We start from the raw sequence: 18,930 nt of genomic DNA on the forward strand, positions 1-18,930 counted from the left end.
TTCACCCATTTATAAATACACTTCTAAAAATCCCATAGGAATGAATAGAAAATAGGCAAACTAATCATGAATTTCCTTGAATCTAATTGTGTATAAATGGGTTAATCTAAAAACTAAAATTAGAATATCTAATTCACTTTTTTTATAGTATTGCAGTAGATCCCCATTCCAGAGGTTGTTTTGCAACCAGATGGATCCACACTCCCAGGAAATTTCTGTTAATTTCAACATCACAATTAAAAACAAAGGATTTCATTGAATGTAACTGTTTGGTGGATTTGGCCTTCCCAGAGCCATGGGCCTCAGATGACCTCCTATATCTGTATCTGCCTTTGCCATGCACCTCATGGTGTAGTAATATATATATATATATATTTGTTTAATAGTCATACTTTAAAAAGAGAGTTTGAAAAGAAGAGAGGGAGAACCCCCCCCCCAACTCACCCATCACTTTAGCCTACTGAACAATGTGGGTGATGCACAACTTCCTTCCTTGCAGATACACATGAATGCACACAAGCCATACAGTATGATAATATATTAAATGCTAGCACGTTAATAATTTGCATCTTTACTGTTGAAAACACAAAACTGCAATTAATTTTGTCTGTTAGTTTGCAAGCCTGTCTCATACTCATTAATACCACACAGTCTTATTAACCTTCCCGTTAATTTATTCTGCTACTTCTACTCTTCTCCCATTTACTTTGCATTAAAGTGACACCATTCCTAACCTAAAGCGATATGCTATGAGCAACCCAAGAAGCCTTGTTCTTGCTCTTTTATTTCCTGACTCTTGCCAAGTCTGATCTTTTCCATTAGCTGTGGAAGAGGGAGAATAAAAACTGTCTAGTAAGGAGAAGAACAATCACTGTTAAACAAAAAATAAAATCTGTAGGCAGGCTGCGTGCACGTGTTTTCACATCGGAAAAGAGTTTCCTCTGTAGGTAGCGTCTGTGTGGTGAATGGATACCCAACCCCTTCACCATTTTCCTTTGTAAATGGACCTTTGGTGTCTTTGAACTGTCGACAGAACTAGGACATATTCAGTCTGAGGTTTATGTAAACTAAGCCCCTTCACAGGGTCGCAGAAAGAAGGCCATTAGCAATGGTAGCCCCACTGCTGCACACCCATGCCCTCCATCCAGATACACAAACACCCTGAATTGGGAGAGTTGAAAGAGGTCAAGGGCATAATTCCCTATTTAACAGGTAGATCAGGGACCCTACTTTTTTTTTGTTACTTTTGTTTTTACATGTTACTATTATCAGGGCTAAAATAGTTTTAATTCCAACTGACCCTGCTGAAATGGTCAGTGACTAATTGGTAATTATATGATCAGAGTACTGTCCATATTCAAAAAGGCACTAATCATGAAGTCATTCAAATTTACATATTAAATGGGTGACTTTCGTTGTAAGTACTGATGCATTGCAAGCCTCGTCAGAGGTCAAATTAATGGATCGCATTTAGGGGTTCTGTTTGTCTTCACATGATTTTAAATGATGTTGTCTTCTGACTCTTATTGTAGTTACCTTTTGCCACATTTGCTGCCGACAAAGCCCGGCCTGGACATCCACAGCTTGCGGCAGCTTACTGGAAGCACAGTTCAGAGGTTGTTTAAGATGAGCTTTGTTCCTGTTGGGTTCTGGCAGCGGTTCATAGCTCGGATGTTGATCAGTCTGGCAGAAATGGATCTCCAGGTGAGCTCAGAGATAAGGAATGGGAACGCCTGTAACGTTATGTATCAGCATTGCCACTAGCACATTTTTTATCATCCAGGCTGTGGTTATTACTATGCAGATGGCAGCACATGAAACAGAACAAATCACTTTTCTGTAAGGTGATACTGCATCTATTCACATTGTATAATACAGCGCTGGCTGAGTTCACATTTTCTACATATGAAAGGAGATGGCTTATTTATGTGCACAACAAAAATAACCCAAAGCTATAATCAAACCAGATAGCTCACATGGGTAAAATAGATCTTGATGGCAAAGCAGGTGCAATGAATTGTAGTTGTATAAAAAAATAACTGCAGGTGATAAATTGCAAAGCATCTGAACTTTACTTACCTGTCTGTTTAGTTAGCATCTGGCATATTTGGTATCAGATTTCACATCTGAAATTAGTTTGAGTAGTCATTTTTTTTTATCAGTTTTAAGTTTTATTGCAAATTTTGAGTAAAATGTTCCAGGTTTTAATGTGTCATTGTTCATAATGTGCTAGCTGTTTGAAAGCAAGAAAAACACCAAGACAAAAAACAGGAAATCTGCAATTTACAGCTTCACTGGGTATCAGAGGAACCGATGTAGCACCTTCCGAGTGAAGAGGAATCAGACCATTTACTGGCAGGAAGGCCTAATGGTCACCTTTGAAGGGGGTTACCTCAGGTAAGGGAGAAATACCTTAGGTATGGGGGGAGATACCTAAGAAGAGGAGAGGTAGAAGAGGGCTTGCTCATGTTTAAGAGAGGATGCTATAGGTGAGAGGGATAGTAAGCATTCCCTACATAAAGAGACATTCCTCAGATGAGAAGGTGGGTACAATCCTCAGATGGGATAGTTACATGGGTTTAAAAAAACACCAGAATCCATCAAGTTCAACCCTTCCATGTAAACCCAGCACACACAAATCTATACTGACTTATCTATAAATAACACATACATAAACCATATATACCAACATCATATATATACACATACACATGGATTTTAGTACCACAATAGCCTTGGATACTATGCTTGTTCAAAAACTCATCCATGTATTATGGCATAATAACATGGCACCAGTTATCAATAATATCTTGTGAGGAGAACATTACTAATATATATATTATATATATGTATACTCTCTAATCTGTGCTGTGCCTGCAGCCTTTAGCATAAAATAAAATGTAAGAGACTACTGCTTGATGTTAAGAAAAGGCATCAAAGATTTTTTTCATTTCCACAGTGTTGAGTCATCAGACATTAACTGGAAGAAGAAGAAGAATGGTGGGATTAAAATAATTTGCCAGTCTGAGCTGAGAGATTTCTCTGCTATGGCATTTATCACAGACCATGTGAACTCTCTCATAGATCAGTGGTTCCCAGGTAATGCTGACTGCATAATTAAGGAATCTGTTTTTTTCCCTAAGGCTGATGGCAGACGAGGCGTAGGGCGGATATTTTCGGCAAGCGGAAAATCGCTTAATGACAATACCACCCTACGGCTCCTACATGTGCCTGCACCCAAATAAGTGGAATACGCTCGGGTGCAGGCACATGTAGCCGAAATACACATAAAAACGCGAGAGAATGCACACTCTTGCGTTTTTATGCGTATTTCAGCTACATGTGCCTGCACCCGAGCGAATTTACTGTTCCTACATCACCTGGCAGCTCACTTTGCAAGTATGTTTCAAATTACTAGGCCTTTGTGCTAAATAACTTGATTGCTGCTGCTCAAAAAGAAAGTGATATGTCGCTTCTTTCATGTTTTTCTCATAATTAACCAAGAAATAAATTCGTGTTTGTTAGTGACTCAGGTGAGTGAGGTGGAAAGGACAATGTAAGGGTGAATTGGGTTGAATTTTCAGACCTTCTTTGAGTCTTTTCCAGGTTTTCTATCAGATAGAAAAGATGAGCAGGTGGGGGTTGAACTTTAGATGTCAGTCAAGAATGGTTGGACCCCACCCACTCCTCTCTGCTCATATACAATACAAGCTGCCTGTCAGAACTGAGCCAAGTTAAGCAGATTCCCATTCATGATAGTGGCCAATAAGCAGGTTTATATATCAATATATAATACATATAGATATATTTCATATAATTCCTATAATATATGCTGGGATGGCAAGCACCCTACAAGAAATGTTTGTGGCAGGATAACCTTCATGTCCATTTGGTGTTTGCTTGGAGGGTGTTGCTCAAAAAATATTCTTTTTGACATGACCTCATTCATTTGGCTTCTGAGCCCTCCAGTCTGTATTCTTCTAATTTTGTTCTGATACCCACAGCCCTTACAGCCACAGAGAGTGATGGCACTTTACTGATGGAGCAATGTGTGCCCTGCCACTGCTGTACCACAGTCGCTAGTGATCAAGAGAAGAAAAATAATGAGAATACCCCACATTACTTTAATATGGAAGACTGCGTCCTAGCAGCTGTTGAGAAGGATTATTTGGAATGCCCGAACCACCCAGAACATGCAGTGCCACTGCAGGAACTGGTCCCAGAAATTTTCATGACTGACTTTCCTTCAAGGTAATACCAGGAGATCAGATGAAATGGGCAGTTCAACACAAATTGTTTTATATTTGTATTCATCATTAAGGTTACTATGCATTTTAGGTTCATGACTGCAGGAGGCTATTGGCTATCCTCACACATCAATACTTGCCTAAATCTTTTCAGGGAGAACAATGTAAATAGGTGATGCCGGTAGAAGACCTGGATTATTTCTTCAATAACAGTCGTAACAATATTAAGTATTTTTTCTACCTTAATGTGTCCTGTGTCTCTCTGTTACAGGCTTTTCCTTGACATCAATGACTTAGAATACTCACAGGAGAGCTCCAACATTCTGGGTCAGGGAGGAAGTGGCACAGTGATATACCGAGCTGAATATAAGCACAAGCCTGTGGCTGTGAAGATGTTTCAGGTTTCTAAGTGTCGGGCATCTCCAGAGGTCATGCAAGGTATTTTCATTCTGCATTCACTTCACATTTTGCCTCAGTTTTCTAATTCTTATCCATTCGTTTAGTTTATAGAAATTACTTATTCTGTACACAGTGATTATACATAATGTACTGCCCCAGTAAAGCTTACAATTTAAGGTCTCTATTGGATTTACACACATTATGGTTAGTTTTCCCAGGTACCAGTTAAGCAGCCCATTTGTACCCAGAGGAAACCCACACCAGCATAGGGGTAGCATCCAGACTGCTTGCAAATAGTGCCCTGCCTTAGTGTCAATTCCAGACTGGAACTGAACCCAACCACTGTCATTGCACCGATGTGCTGCCACATTAGTGCATTTTGGGTTTTTTTTTTAAATTTATTTATTCATTTTCCAAAAAAAATTGCCTTACAGATAAAAGAAAAAGCAATTTAAATACAAAAGAAAACAATTATATATCATCATATATAATGTGCATACAAAACATATGGAATATATACCCTATCCAAAAACAATGTATAGACTGTATATAATGCATTAAATACACATTAGTGCATTTTGGAGCAATTTTTTTAACATTTTCTGGGAGTTGAAACTCAACCTGGAGCATATTAAATTGTCTGCAGTCTCCATCAGCTTCTTCTAAGGTTTTGATCCCTGCTGCTGCGCATTTGGCAATCTCGGGCACCAAATTATAATGTGCAAGGTATTTATTGCCCCATATAGGGGCCCATTTTGGCAAAACATTTGTTTATTTTGAGTGATATTAAGCCCTCCGCTACTGTTCTCCGGGGGTGTTGTTCTCTAGGTATAGCAAATAGTGGCTGGCGAGGAAATACCTCTGGAAGTTTGTAAGGCCAATCAGCCACCTGTTAGAGGGGCTTTCAGTGTCTGCAGGGCCAGCCTGGGTTGCTCACCTGAGGAGGTTGACTTCTAAAGGGGTGATTTTGCCAGACCAAGGTTCTTTCCCATAGCTGGGTGATACCTTTTTTACATACATATGGATCCATATTCCTAAATATCTAAATTCAGAAACGCAGTTGTATGGGCTTGTTTGGTGGGATTAAGGACTTATAGTTAACTTTTAAGTCCACAATATTTACCAAATTTTGTTAATAGCCAGATCAGAGCTTGGAGAGAGTTTTTAGATTCTGCCAAATATAAAAGCATGTCATTAGCATACAATGACACTTTCTCTACCAAGTTTCCTAATCGAAACCCCGCAATTTCTCTGTTCAGACTTATCTGAGTTGCCAAGGGTTCAATGGCTAGGACCTTAGTTTGGTGTCATGCATAGAGGACCTTGACCCAACCCATGAATCTGGGCCCAAAGCCATAAGTGGTAAAAACTTCCCACAAGTAGGGCTGGTATACAGTGTCAAAACCTTTCTCAAACCTTAATTTTAATACATGCTGCATGAACACTTACACATTCAGTGGCTCAATGCTATGTTGTGGATCTATCAGTGAGTCATGGTAGTTGTAATTAATCTAGAATGCTAAGTGCTTTCACTTATATTCCATAATAAAGACATTCTCTTAATATTGGTATTTATACAGAAATGACAGCTGCCATATTTACTGCTACCACTGAGGCACGCTGGATATCACTGAATATTGTTAAACTGCTTTTACATTAACTCTTTAATTATGCTTTGGGTTCAGGCACTAATGGCTTCCAGACTTTATAACCCAAATGTTTAAATGTTGGCAGATGGGCTGTTATGTCACTGGATACAATAAAGAGATAAGTCATATAAACTAGGCTTGAACTCTGTGAGTTCCAGATGGTGAGAATATGCAAAACCTTTGATCACTGAGCCTTAATGGAAACATTTCTTCTTACCTATTCCAGACACCATGTTCAAGCACTTGCAGGCAATGGACGCCATGAGAAACTTCTCGGAATTCCGTCAGGAGGCCAGCATGCTCCATACTCTGCAGCACCCCTGCATTGTCTCCCTGATTGGCATCAGCATCCATCCACTGTGCTTTGCCCTGGAGCTGGCACCTTTGGGGAGCCTCAACACAGTGCTGGCAGGAACAGCCCAAGGTGACTACCACTACATCCGGGATCAGTTCACTGCACAGACCACAAAATTGTTACTAACCATGTTTATGTGCTTTGAGTCCCTTGTGCAATTCCACCCACACTTCCATACACACATGATTGGAGGCTAAAAGCTTCATAGCTTGAAGATTTGTAGGAATTTTCTTTGCATGATTTTTTTGTTTGTTTGGTCTTGCAAATAATGATCTCGTTGCCATGTATATACAGCAGACATTTATATCCTTCTGGCCTCTTTTTTCAAATAAGGGTCAGTGTTATGATTATGCATGTTGGAAAAAATGGCACCATACTAATCCCCACAAATCATATGGTGTCATTTGAAAGAAGAAAACAGGAAACTGAAAGTGGGCCAAAATAAGTAAACCAACATTTTTATAATAAATATATCAAGTCCTGCCGAGTCCATATAAAACATTTTAAAGTTTAATGTTGTGTTGCTGTGCTAACATCCAAATACATCCATGAGAACCTGAACATATAGCTAGCATGCCATTACTTGAGAGAAGCACTTTAAAAGGGCCCAACAAAAAAGTATGGAAATCGAAACAATGAAAGGCAGGCACTCCTGAACCCAAATAAACCATATTGCAATTCTTCCTTCATAAAGTAATTGATAAGGGGCACTGAGAACATGGTTAATATGAGATCTTGTTTGATGCAAGAAGAGGCGGATCATTCCAGACTGATTTCAGTTTTATGGTGGTAAGGTGATAGTGGATTATGATGTAGATAAAGCATTTGTTCATCGGATTAAGGGTAAAAATGCAAGTTGCTGGTCTGTGTGTGGATCTTCCAGTAGGGTGCAGATCTTACCAGTTGGACCCACACAGGTCCACACAGGTCTCTGTCGACACCTACCTGGGTAACTGGGTTTAGAGTGAATGGAGGGAAGGGCCATCATTTTGAAGGAAATATGATGTTTTTTGTCTTGGACATATTCAACTATTTATTAGCATTAGCATCACCATTCGTAGTGAACCCAAGCAAGAAGTGTAGCTCACAATAGACTAATCTGGAGAGTTATTGAAGGGGCGACTGACCAAAATCATTGGATGATATAATGGGAACTAATTATTTGTCTTTATCTTATAGATGCAAGTTCATTCATGCCTCTTGGTCACATGCTCACTCAGCGTATTTCCTATCAAATTGCATCTGGGCTGTCCTACCTGCATAAAAAGAATATAATATTTTGTGACCTGAAATCAGATAACATCCTGGTTTGGTCCCTGGATGTCAAGGAAGCTGTGATAATCAAACTCTCAGACTATGGCATTTCGCGGCTGTCATTCCATGAGGGAGCCCTGGGTGTGGAAGGCACCCCAGGATATCAAGCACCCGAAATCCGTCCTCGGATTGTGTATGATGAAAAGGTAACTGTCAACTGGGTCAGCTGTGAGATTGATATTTGTTTTCTGATCAAATAAATAACTTTTTTTTTATGTAAGGCAGTTATAATAACATGTACTGTACATGGCTCTGTTCTGTTACACTTCTTTAATATTGCACTTAGTCTTGCACATCTAGCCTCCTGTATATTTTCAAGCTGCCCTATTAGCATTATTAGATATTATTAGATATTAAACCAGTGGATGCCAGATGTTTTTGGTTGAAGAGCCCCACAGAGGTTCAACCTCTTATCAGGGACCACCTTAGTTCATGACAGGGTTACAGTTTGGACTTTTTAACTATTCAGCCATAGTTTTAGCCCTAATTTAGCTTCAAGCTGGGCTTTCAGGTATATCTAAAAAAGCAAAAAGGAATTCTTTACAAATATCACTGTAGCTAGCTTAAAGGGCTGAGAGCCCTTCCTCCTCTCCTATATTAATGCAAGCCTTTTTATCCTACCATGAAACATTGGCTCAGTCTGGCTTATTTCAGTCTCTGCCGTAGGCAGGGCCGGATTTGTAATCCTGCCGCCCCTGTCCGTCGCCCTCCACGCATGTGCACGATCAGCACACCCCCCCCATGCGCATGCGTGAACGTGCAATCGGCACCGCCCCCTCCCCAACGTGCATGCAGGGTGTAAACATTTGCAAATGGAGCAGTGGGGGAGAGGTCCCCACTGCTCCATATGGATGAAAAAGCTTAAGATTGTGGTGCGGCGGGGCGGCATGCCGCCCCCAAATTTGTGCCGCCCTAGGCCCGGGCCTTTGTGGCCTCTCCACAATGTTTCTTGCTTCTGCTGCTTATTATGCCTATACCATGTTGAGTGCTTCCATTTTTTTTCTTTTCTGGTAGGTGGATATGTTTTCATATGGTATGGTCCTGTATGAGCTATTGTCAGGCCAGAGACCATCTTTGGGCCAGCACCAGCTGCAGATTTCCAAGAAACTGTCCAAGGGGATTCGTCCAGTTCTTGGACGCCCAGAGGAAGTTCACTTCCATCATCTGCAGGACCTGATGATGGAATGTTGGGACACGAAGCCTGAAAAGGTACAATTCCACAAGCCAGCAATATTTGCCTTAGTATTTACTGAGTGCATGTTTCACTTGTAGTATTTGTTTTCTGAATACAGCCTCACTGACACATTAAGTCATTATCAGTTGTAACCTCTGGTCTGTTCTTATAACTGAAAGTATTCCATTCATGTAAATCAAGAGCAACAACTCAGGCTGCTTTGTGAACTCTGTTTCATTCTCTATTCAAAATAGCGGCCTTTAGCTTCATCAGTTGTCCATCGTATGAATGACCCCAGCTTCACAGTTTTTAAGTACCAGTTGTCTTGTGGGATACAGGAATCATTCTGCTCATCCAGAGAACCAGAGAGCACAGTTGTATTCTGGGTAGGAACAGGGACATCAAGGTATGTACACCAGTGCTTGTTTGCTAGTCTAAAATTCTCAGTGTGATTGAAGGGCCTTCACATATCTTGCATAATTTGTACTTTGTACGGAACGGTATCTATGTTGGCACAGTGTTTATAGTTCTCTATACAGAGAAATCCTATGATTTTTTATTTCTGTGGCACTGCTTGGCTTACCATCCCATACAAAAATCATATTATGCTAGGTCACAACTTTTAGTGACTTTAAGGTTAAATGGTAACATGTTCTTAATATTTCTCTTACAAACAAAAACACAAAGTGTTTAAAGTCTCTGTCCTTCTTCAGATACTCTGTGTCATATACATTTCCAGCTTTAAATATTTGCACACAAAAAATAGCCTGATATCTTGGGAAGTTTGACTGACACTTTTTTTTGCCAATCTTCTACCTTCTACCACCATTAATATTCATATTTAACTAAGAATACCTGGCTTACAGAACATTAAACCCCATGTAAGAATTTGCAGCTGCAATATTCTGCTTGGTGACACTAGCTTGCTCCTCTCTTTCAGGAATTATACCGTGGTTGATGTTGAGAAAGGGCAGGTGGAAGTGCAGACTCTGAGCTGCCCCGGGATGAGAATGTCTTGCCAGCAAAGGGTACAGAATACACTTTGGATTGCAACAGAGGTAGGAAGGGAAACCTATTTAGGACTAATGTACACGAGAGTGCCTTATTTATTCTGTGCAACCATACAATGGTACTACTGTCTTATTGCCCCCATTCTTGAAATGCCTTAACATTATTGTGACAATGGAAGGACAAACAGATTGATGTAACCTATCTCTGGTTTTCTGTGGGAAAATGCAATGTACAAGCCAAGCATGTAGGAGTTTAAGCATCGTAACTGGACACAGTTCTATTTTATATATTTTTTTATATGCCAAGAAACGATTAGATACTCTGTATAGGAAGAAGCAGTTTTGTTTAAAATACAACAAAGTGTGTTTGGAACCTATTTTACATGAGATTAACCAGATTGTTGTCATTATAAGTAATTGAAAATTATCTACTTTACCCAGTACATGATGTAATCTTTATCTGCAGGATCAGAAGATATCTATCTTTAGTCTGCAGGGCATGTGCCCCCTAAGTGTCGCACTAAAGGTGATAGACACCCCTGCCATTGTGACCTGCTTCCTTGTAGCGAATATGGAAAAGGTGAGGACAGCCAATGCAGCTATGTTGTAGTATTTGAGAGATGCAGCCCCCCCTCCGGCACAGGAAAGGTAAGCGCTGGGGGGTGGCATCACAGCCTCAGGGCAGCTCCAGGGTGAGAATCGCCCCTGGATGCAGGTCCAACAGTAATATATAAGTGAGTAATATACATAGTAAGTAAGAAGAAGTAAGTAAAAAATTTGCAAATAGACAAAATATCAGAATAAGAATGCTATGCTGGTATTCTGATTCCAGATTCTGGAAACCCCTTGTGTAACAGTACTGATGGGGTACAGAGATCTAAGAGATATTTATAATATATAATTATAAAGTAGTTTTAGATCTATAAATAGTGAGATCCAAGACATATGGCAATCCTTGCTGCATTGTCAAAATATCAAGCGGCAGATTATAATGGGGCCTTTTTAGGGCAGGTGCATGTGGCCCATTCCAAGAGGCTACAAAGTAGTCTAGCCCAAATCATTGGCTCATATTTCCACGGTGTTATATGTAGGCTGTAGTCTTCATCAGACAAGCCCAAATGAGTTCCCTGTGCAGTTAACTAATTGCAAAGCGGAAAAGATTGATTCAACCTCAGGTCTCATCCTGCATCGATGATTAAGTATATAGGTTACTGGTAAACCTGACCCCAGTATCATCCTGGTGACTTAATAGTCATCTTTAGAATGGACACTACTATTACTTTCTACTTATCTTTATTTTATGTTTCTTCCATTTTAGTTCTTAAGACATTTTATATTCTTTTTCAAGTACAAGCTGATTAAAAATAACTGTTCATTAACCATATTTCTTTTATTCAGGGGAACTGCCTGGTATTTGCTGGCCTTTCAGACAGCCTGATTTCAGTGTTCCCAGTAAGTGGTGGCATCCCAGGCAGTGATTGCTCCTACATCTGTTCCCGCACAGCTAATCGCTCCATGTTCAAGATAACAGATGATGACCCACGTCAGAAACCTCACCCAGTGTTGGCCATGGAGATCTGCAATAAATGTTCTGAGGTCTGGTATGGCAATGGACCTGGTGTCCTTGTAGTGGACTGTACCTCTCTTGAGATTTCAAAAAGACTGGAACCCTTTAGTGCACCATCATCCATCATCTCCATGGTTACAAGCACAGACACTAACAGAGAGGAGACTGTTTGGTTATTGGATGATATGACCAATTTTCTGGTCATGTATAATGCTGCAGCCTACCAACTCTGTGCCCGATACTTCTGTGGTGATAGCAGTCCTCTAAGGGATATGTTTACAGTAAAGCCTTGTTCAGATGTGGTTCCTGTTGCATTGCCAGTTACAAACTGTAATAGCCCCCGCTCAGCAAACGTCAGCATCATCTACAGCCTAGAACGTGGTATGCAAGTTCTCAGCCACCAAGACTCTCTTACCGATTATTGCTCTGTGTCATCCTTCTATTCTTCCATTCCTCAGGGGACTGCTAAGTCCTCCTCCAGTTTGCCAAGCACTCCGGTCAGCTACAGTAGTGCCCCATTTTCCACAGATAGTGAGGATCCAGACCCAGCCCAAGAACTTATACACAAAATTTCTAGTGAGAGCTGGGGGGGCAGAACACCTCTTTCAGAGGAGGAAAAACTCAATGTGCAGGCTGTTGGGATTGTAGTCGTCAAAGATTTGCTCTGGGTTCCGAGGTAAGAATGCATTTCAAAACACCACAGCCACATATACAAATCATTGTAGTGACTTGTCAGAGTTCTGGTGTTGAATCTTGATTACAGCTTCTAAAATACCTGCCCAAAGCTGCTGAAATGGTTAGAGGTATTTGTAACAGTCACAATACTAATGTTTGGAAAAATAGGATAGAAAATAACACTAAAACTATTTGGCCTTAATCCCATGCCCCACAGCTGTTGCTTTTATCTCTCCCAACCTCGGGTTGTGGTCAGCTCTACAGTTTGGCAACCAACGGCAACAGTTTTTGTTCTCATGCAGTTGATGTGGCTATCAGCTCTTTCCGCTTGCAGTTTTGTAGTTGTGCTAATGACTATGTGTAACATATATGCAGTCAACTGTTTGCGTCCACAGTAGCGGCTATCAGAACTGGTATGCTTGCACAAAGTTGTCTGCACAAAGATGGTGTCTGCAACTTTTCTTCCTATTTATGGGGCCCTCCAACAGGCCTCCCTGACCGATATCTGGCCAAAATTCAGGCAGATGTTCATCAGGCAGGCTTGATTTTTCTGTTGGATTGAGGACCGCATTGGGCTCATTGATGCAGTCCTCGCTCTGACGTCTCGTGCCCCCGTCATTGTTACGTGATCTAGGGCCATTGTAATGTGATCCTAGGCCAAACAATTGCATTAGCACAATATCGCCCACCCAAGGTGGCTTGTTTGGCAACCTTACCAAGCAAGTATATTACCGTGCATGGCCACCTTTAGCCAGAGTGGGGAGTGGCTGAGACCTACATTATCTCCATGCACATCATGCAGCACTTTCCTCTTTATTAGTATTTACAGGCAGGTACTGTAGAAAAGAAACTATGAATTCAATGAAATGGCAAAACACACAGGTACATGTGCCACTCGACAGCAAAGCTTTTAAGCTTCTGTTCTCCATGGCATGGTTTATTTGTACCTGTACCCTGCATTCCAACTTTTCCTGCTAGAAATGTGAATTACTTAGGAAACGGCAGTCGTTGAACTACGTCATAGGTAGTAGGCTCCATCTTGTAAGCTGTGAATGGCTCACAGCATGGCATTAAAAGTACTGTCAACAAAGGCTTGTCGTGTGTCCAGGCAGAGGCTCCATGTTCAGCGAAACTTGTAAAAGCAGGAGAAGGAAGGCCTGGGGCTGGGAATCAGGAGTGACTGGCGTATTACATGTTAGTGAAAGAACTTGAGGATAAGCTGATCATATTTCTGGGTTAAAAACCACGTGTTCCCATATGATTTATTAATTTTTTTTCTTTTTTTAAATATGAAAGAAATTAGCACAAATTCTTTGTTTGGGACATCGAGTAAGCCAAGCAGCTTTACATGACTTGCACTGTATAGAGACTATATGTGTTCCTGTCCCACACTCAGGTTTGCTCATTGGCACAAAGCCTCCTGTTCTTAGATATTTTTGTTACTAAGTTTTTGCTGAAGTATTTAGTGTGTTGTCATGAGTTTGTGTATAGTTCACTTTTAGCCCTCTTTAGGGTGTCGGCAAACCAGACTAGTGAAGATCCAGGCTGAGGTCAATTCAAACATATTTCTTTCTGTTTAAACTTTTTTTTTGCTCCCATAAACACATGATTCTCCAGAAGGGATTAGCAACACGTGCAGAGGTTTCTGCAGTTACTCCACTCAGTAACTGGACCTCATGCCTCTGACTCATGTGGAGTCGCTATAAGGAAAAGCTTTATTGACTCTCTGAGTTAAGGAAATTGCAACATCCCAAGACAATTTAAACCACTTCTCCATGTCTCCAAGAGGAAAGTTAATTAGTGAAAGTAAGCATTTTTCCCCCAGTCACGTAGCCAAAAAGAACAAAACCTACACCTCACTCACAGTTTCATTTTGTGACTAACGCTGTAAAGCCCTCTGCCACTGAGGTTAAATCAATATAAGGAATTCTATGGTTAGTGTATAAAACTTGTTTCTGTGTATCAGTGTGGAGCCAAGTCTCTCGTAGTCTCTATTTGTGCATGTCAGCCTTTGTTACATATGTGATATTTTTTTTATATACTTTGCACCAAACCTTCCTGCTTAATGAAATATTTTACAGGCGCGGAGGGGACATTATTATCATTGGACTGGAGAAGGAGTGTGGTGGACAAAGAGGTCGTGTCATTGCTGTGTTACAAACTGGCCTAGTAGAAAATCAAGGGTAAGGATGATGCTCCTCAAAATCACTACTGGTTGCCACAAAACTCTCATACCTTTCAGTATATGGTGCCTGTTATTGTACATGTTGTGTCAAAATGTATTTAAAAAAAAAAAACAAACTTATATGCCTAAGGCCTTAGAGCAGGCATGTCAAGGTGGTGGCATGGATAGTTACGATGATGGGAGTTGTCGTTCTCAAAAAGACTGTGTCCAGTTTAACTCTCCTAGATTACTAATTACATTATGTTCTGCTTTCTTTAGGGTCCATCTCCACGCTGCTGCTCTTTGCAAGGATTCGGTTGTGTGCTGCTTGCAGAGTGAGACACTAGGGTGCTGCTTGTCCGTCTGGAGGAATTGGGGATCAGAGGAGTTTAACATTTTTTATCATGCCTCTGATGAACTTAGAAGGCTGGAAAACTGCATGAGGAAAAGGAGGTAGCATTAGCAGCACCTGGACTTTTAGAATGTGGTCTGGACCTAGCCCTTCTTTGCGGATTTTTCTTTACTTATATACCAGAAGATTCCCTCTAAAGGGAAATGGGAAATCTTGTGGATGAAAAGAGCTAAATCCTAGAAATTTAGAATGCTTATGTATCCCTCATAAGATTGTTTACTGGCAAATCCAGTACCTAATCCTAACACTGGGGGGAGCACTCCTGCTTGCTCACTTTTTCATAGGTAGAAGAGCACTTTCTGCAAGCTGCCACTTTCTCAGTGATGGAAGGAGCCTTAGTGCTCTATTACATGCTTGTATTACCTAGGGTCACTAACTAAGGAGCATTGCAATGAGAACACTACAGATACATACTGTATAAAATATACATCCAAACAGTACCAAGCTTCTTTACTATTCAGGGGTGAGGTACAACAAGGAAACCCATAATCCACCTCTTGGCTGCTGGCAATAACATCTTCCACCCTGTATTACTTTACATAGCCATTATACATTTTGTTTTAAAAAAGCCATTCAGAATCTCTGTTACACCATCTGAATGTGACATCTTTATGTTCCATTAATTGCTTTATTGTAGCTCTATTCTGCAGCTTGTGTTTTCCCTACACGGTATTCTCTGCGTCCCTGATGCACTGCCTTTACTCTGAGTTATACAGGCAACCAGCACCTAAGCACAAAATGCATAAATATGCAAACACATTTTTAGGCTGGGGTGGGCTATTTGTAATGTATTACTACTTTTGTACAATAAATATGGAATATATATATATATATATATGTGTGTGCAATAAAGGCCCAAAACATGAATATGTCGCACTGGAGTTCATTATTTGCTGCCCCAGGGAGCTTACGACCTAAGGTCCCTATCCCAATCAAATTTTAAACCCATAATTTTGCCCATATTCCCATTATCCAGACTCCGCTTATTTACATGTCATTATTCTATGTACATATGCCAGATGCTATAACGGAAGAGATTTACAATGTAAGATGTTTTTTGAGTTACAGTTTTTGCTTTTTCCTTTTTTTTGTTTTTTTTTTAATATACAATGTACTACATTAATGATTTAACATAGTGGTTAAATATGATGTCATGCAAATAAGTTCATATAGAACTCTTGGTCTTCCCTTTAAAGGGGGTTGTTCACCTTTAACTTAAATTTATGTGTTACTGAATGCCTTATTCTTAGCAACTTTTTGATTGTATTTTTTTTCCTAAGTTTTTGAATTATTTGTTTATTATTTCTGCCTCTTTTCAGTTGTCAGATGGGGGGGGGGTCATTGACCCCAGCAGTAAAAAAAATTGTTATATATACTATAATTTTGTTGTTTTTATTTTTATTACTTCTCTCTCAACTATTGAACTTCCAGTATTTTGTTAAAGCCACTGCCTGGTTGCTAGGGTAACCTATACCCTTGCAACCAGAAGACAACTGCTGGAGAGCGGCTAAACAAAAAGCTAAATAATTCAAAAACCAAAAAAAGATGAAAATCAATTGCAGAATATAGTTGTCTAAATCTCGAAATCATACTAAAAGTTATTTTAAAGATGACCCACCCCTTTAAGGGCTGCATCCAGCCAGTGAGCCTGCAGTTCTGTGATGAGCTTAATACATATGTTCATTCAACCTCAAGAGTTCCTCTGAATGAGAAGAGAATCTGCAAGCAATTCTTGTGAGCTGACAAAGCTTACTCAGTGTATATAAATGTGGTTTGCTTGCAGGGAGACCCCACTTCAGCAGCATCAATGCTCCACTCATTCCCTAATTGCCCAGCATCCCCCTCCCACTGCATTAAACTGGCTGAAGGCGATGAATCATTTCCTAGAAAACGTGTGTTTCTTTAATCCTTTCCTGGAAATGGGGAATATATTCTTTTAAGGAGAATAGTTATGAGAATAGTCCAAAGGGATTTAAGGCTGAAAATTCAATCTTTTCTGCACTTTCTCCTCAAACTGAAACTCTTCTGTTACCTAAATACAGAAATCAAAGTCTTCTGTTACCTATATGCAGAAAGCAAAGGTGTGTGCATACAGCACCAAGCATTGGTGGAGCATAGTGTTACCAACAGCAGAGTTTCACATATGGCAAAATCTTATGTGTTCATATGTTCATATCTATATAGCCCTAGTGTAGGAATGATTCATGGGATCCTTATAAAAGGGCCACTATACGTTCGTGTAGAATCGCATTCAGTTCACGGTAATACTTGCATAGATGTACAAAGAAAAAACAGGGCTTCTTCCTGCCAACACCACTTTTGGGGGCCATGAACCCAGGGACATCAGACTATGCTCCATTTGTAACCATGACATTCCCCCTTGATATATCTGGGCATGGTCAGGTTGGATCCGCCTAAACCGTCCCTCTATTTGAATTGCAGAATTTGGTAGGTCTGTACTGGCTTCTTGGTAGCGAATTACAGGAAACATGAAATGATTAGACGGACTTTGGCCAAGCAGCTCCCTTTGTCTTCTGTAGGACTCTGTTCTCTACTGGCTGACTGAGTCAATAACGCCTGCATGGGGGGGCCATATTATGCATTTAGTTCTCTGTATTTCCAAGGAGGTTGTGGGAAATCTGATGATTTGTTCTGTGTCAGGATATTGTGGTTTTTTATGTTGTTCACCAGATCTCACTATGATGCTGACCTAGACTATCTGGCATATGATAAATGACATGCCTACCAGTATGCAAGCTTTCAGTGTTCTGTATGATCACATCCTTTTAAGGCTCATGGGAATTCAAAAAATAGAATAACATTATTTATTCTATAATTTAATAGATTAAAAATAGAATGTGTCCAAAATAGAATAACCCAGGTGTGTGTCAGTAAAAACCTACTGGGGCACTTCTCTACTGGCAACCCCCCTGTAAAATCCCAGCACCAGTGTAACAAGCCAGACTGTGTATCTGCATTGTTAAACTTGCTCCCTTTAATATATCTATTATGGCATTGATCAGAATCATTTATGAAAGGAATCTAAACTCTGTACTTTTTTAAATAAACCTCTGAACAAATGGTGCCAACCTGTTTAGCTACATAGAAAATAAAGGGGATTGATATAAAAAAACATTTCACATAGATGAGGAAGTGGCTACTGTAACCACATCCACCTAATGAGCACAGCCGGATCACATTGCTCGGTAATCAAAAAGCCTATATGCAAGTACAGGTATCGGACCCCTTATCCGGAAACCTGTTATCCAGAAAGCTCCGAATTACGGAATGCCCGTCTCCCATAGACTCCATTTTAATCAAATAATTCAGAATTTTAAAACTGATTTCCTTTTTCTATGTAGAAATAAAACAGTACCTTTTAATTGATCCCAACTAAGATATAATTAATCCTTATTGGATGCAAAACAATCCTATTGGGTTTAATTAATGTTTTATTGATTTTTTAGTAGACTTAAGGTATGGAGATCCAAATTACGGAAAGACCCCTTATCCGGAATACCCTTGGTCCCGAGCATTCTGGATAATGGGTCCCATACCTGTATTTTATAAAGGGGCAACATATTTTGCTGCTCTGTATGATAGGGGTAGGCATAGATAACAATATATTGAAAACCATGCACTAGTACAAAAGGGAAAGCAGCTCAGGCATGTTCAGTAGAGTTTACAACCGATAAAAGATGTTCCTAAAGAATTGTCCCCAAAAGCAGTGGAAAGGGTACACAGCCTGATGTCAATCAGGGTAATATTTGGGGTGATACTCCTATAGCAGAGTGACTGGACAAAAATCTGTGCATTTCTAACCTTTCTATAAGCTTCAGGCCTGAACAAATGTTTGACCAAAAAGCTTGAGCTTCACCTCAAGGCAATTCTGATAAATGCCAGAAGGGCTGCTGAAAGATGCCAAATACAGTCTCAAAAAGGCCAATAAAGTGAATAAGGAAAT

At 40.1% G+C, this 18,930-nt stretch overlaps 1 protein-coding gene across 3 annotated transcripts in view; it reads left to right on the forward strand.

Annotated features, from left to right (window-relative positions):
• The window catches only part of lrrk1 (leucine-rich repeat kinase 1), a 69,032-nt gene extending 53,199 nt beyond the window's left edge, over positions 1-15,833 (forward strand). For all 3 annotated transcript variants that reach the window (XM_012959577.3, XM_012959578.3, XM_012959579.3), the window contains 14 exons: positions 1,533-1,704; positions 2,234-2,397; positions 2,960-3,099; positions 4,005-4,251; positions 4,519-4,685; positions 6,522-6,719; positions 7,830-8,110; positions 8,979-9,173; positions 9,393-9,544; positions 10,079-10,196; positions 10,615-10,728; positions 11,547-12,391; positions 14,472-14,573; positions 14,834-15,833. In XM_012959577.3, the coding sequence (XP_012815031.2) occupies positions 1,533-1,704; positions 2,234-2,397; positions 2,960-3,099; positions 4,005-4,251; positions 4,519-4,685; positions 6,522-6,719; positions 7,830-8,110; positions 8,979-9,173; positions 9,393-9,544; positions 10,079-10,196; positions 10,615-10,728; positions 11,547-12,391; positions 14,472-14,573; positions 14,834-15,011 (3,073 nt within the window). In that variant the 3' untranslated portion in view covers positions 15,012-15,833. The remainder of the gene's footprint in view (positions 1-1,532; positions 1,705-2,233; positions 2,398-2,959; positions 3,100-4,004; positions 4,252-4,518; positions 4,686-6,521; positions 6,720-7,829; positions 8,111-8,978; positions 9,174-9,392; positions 9,545-10,078; positions 10,197-10,614; positions 10,729-11,546; positions 12,392-14,471; positions 14,574-14,833) is intronic.
• The last annotated feature ends 3,097 nt before the right edge of the window (positions 15,834-18,930 follow it).

Source organism: Xenopus tropicalis, chromosome 3 (genome assembly GCF_000004195.4).
Source record: "Xenopus tropicalis strain Nigerian chromosome 3, UCB_Xtro_10.0, whole genome shotgun sequence".
Classification (NCBI taxonomy): Eukaryota; Metazoa; Chordata; class Amphibia; order Anura; family Pipidae; genus Xenopus; species Xenopus tropicalis.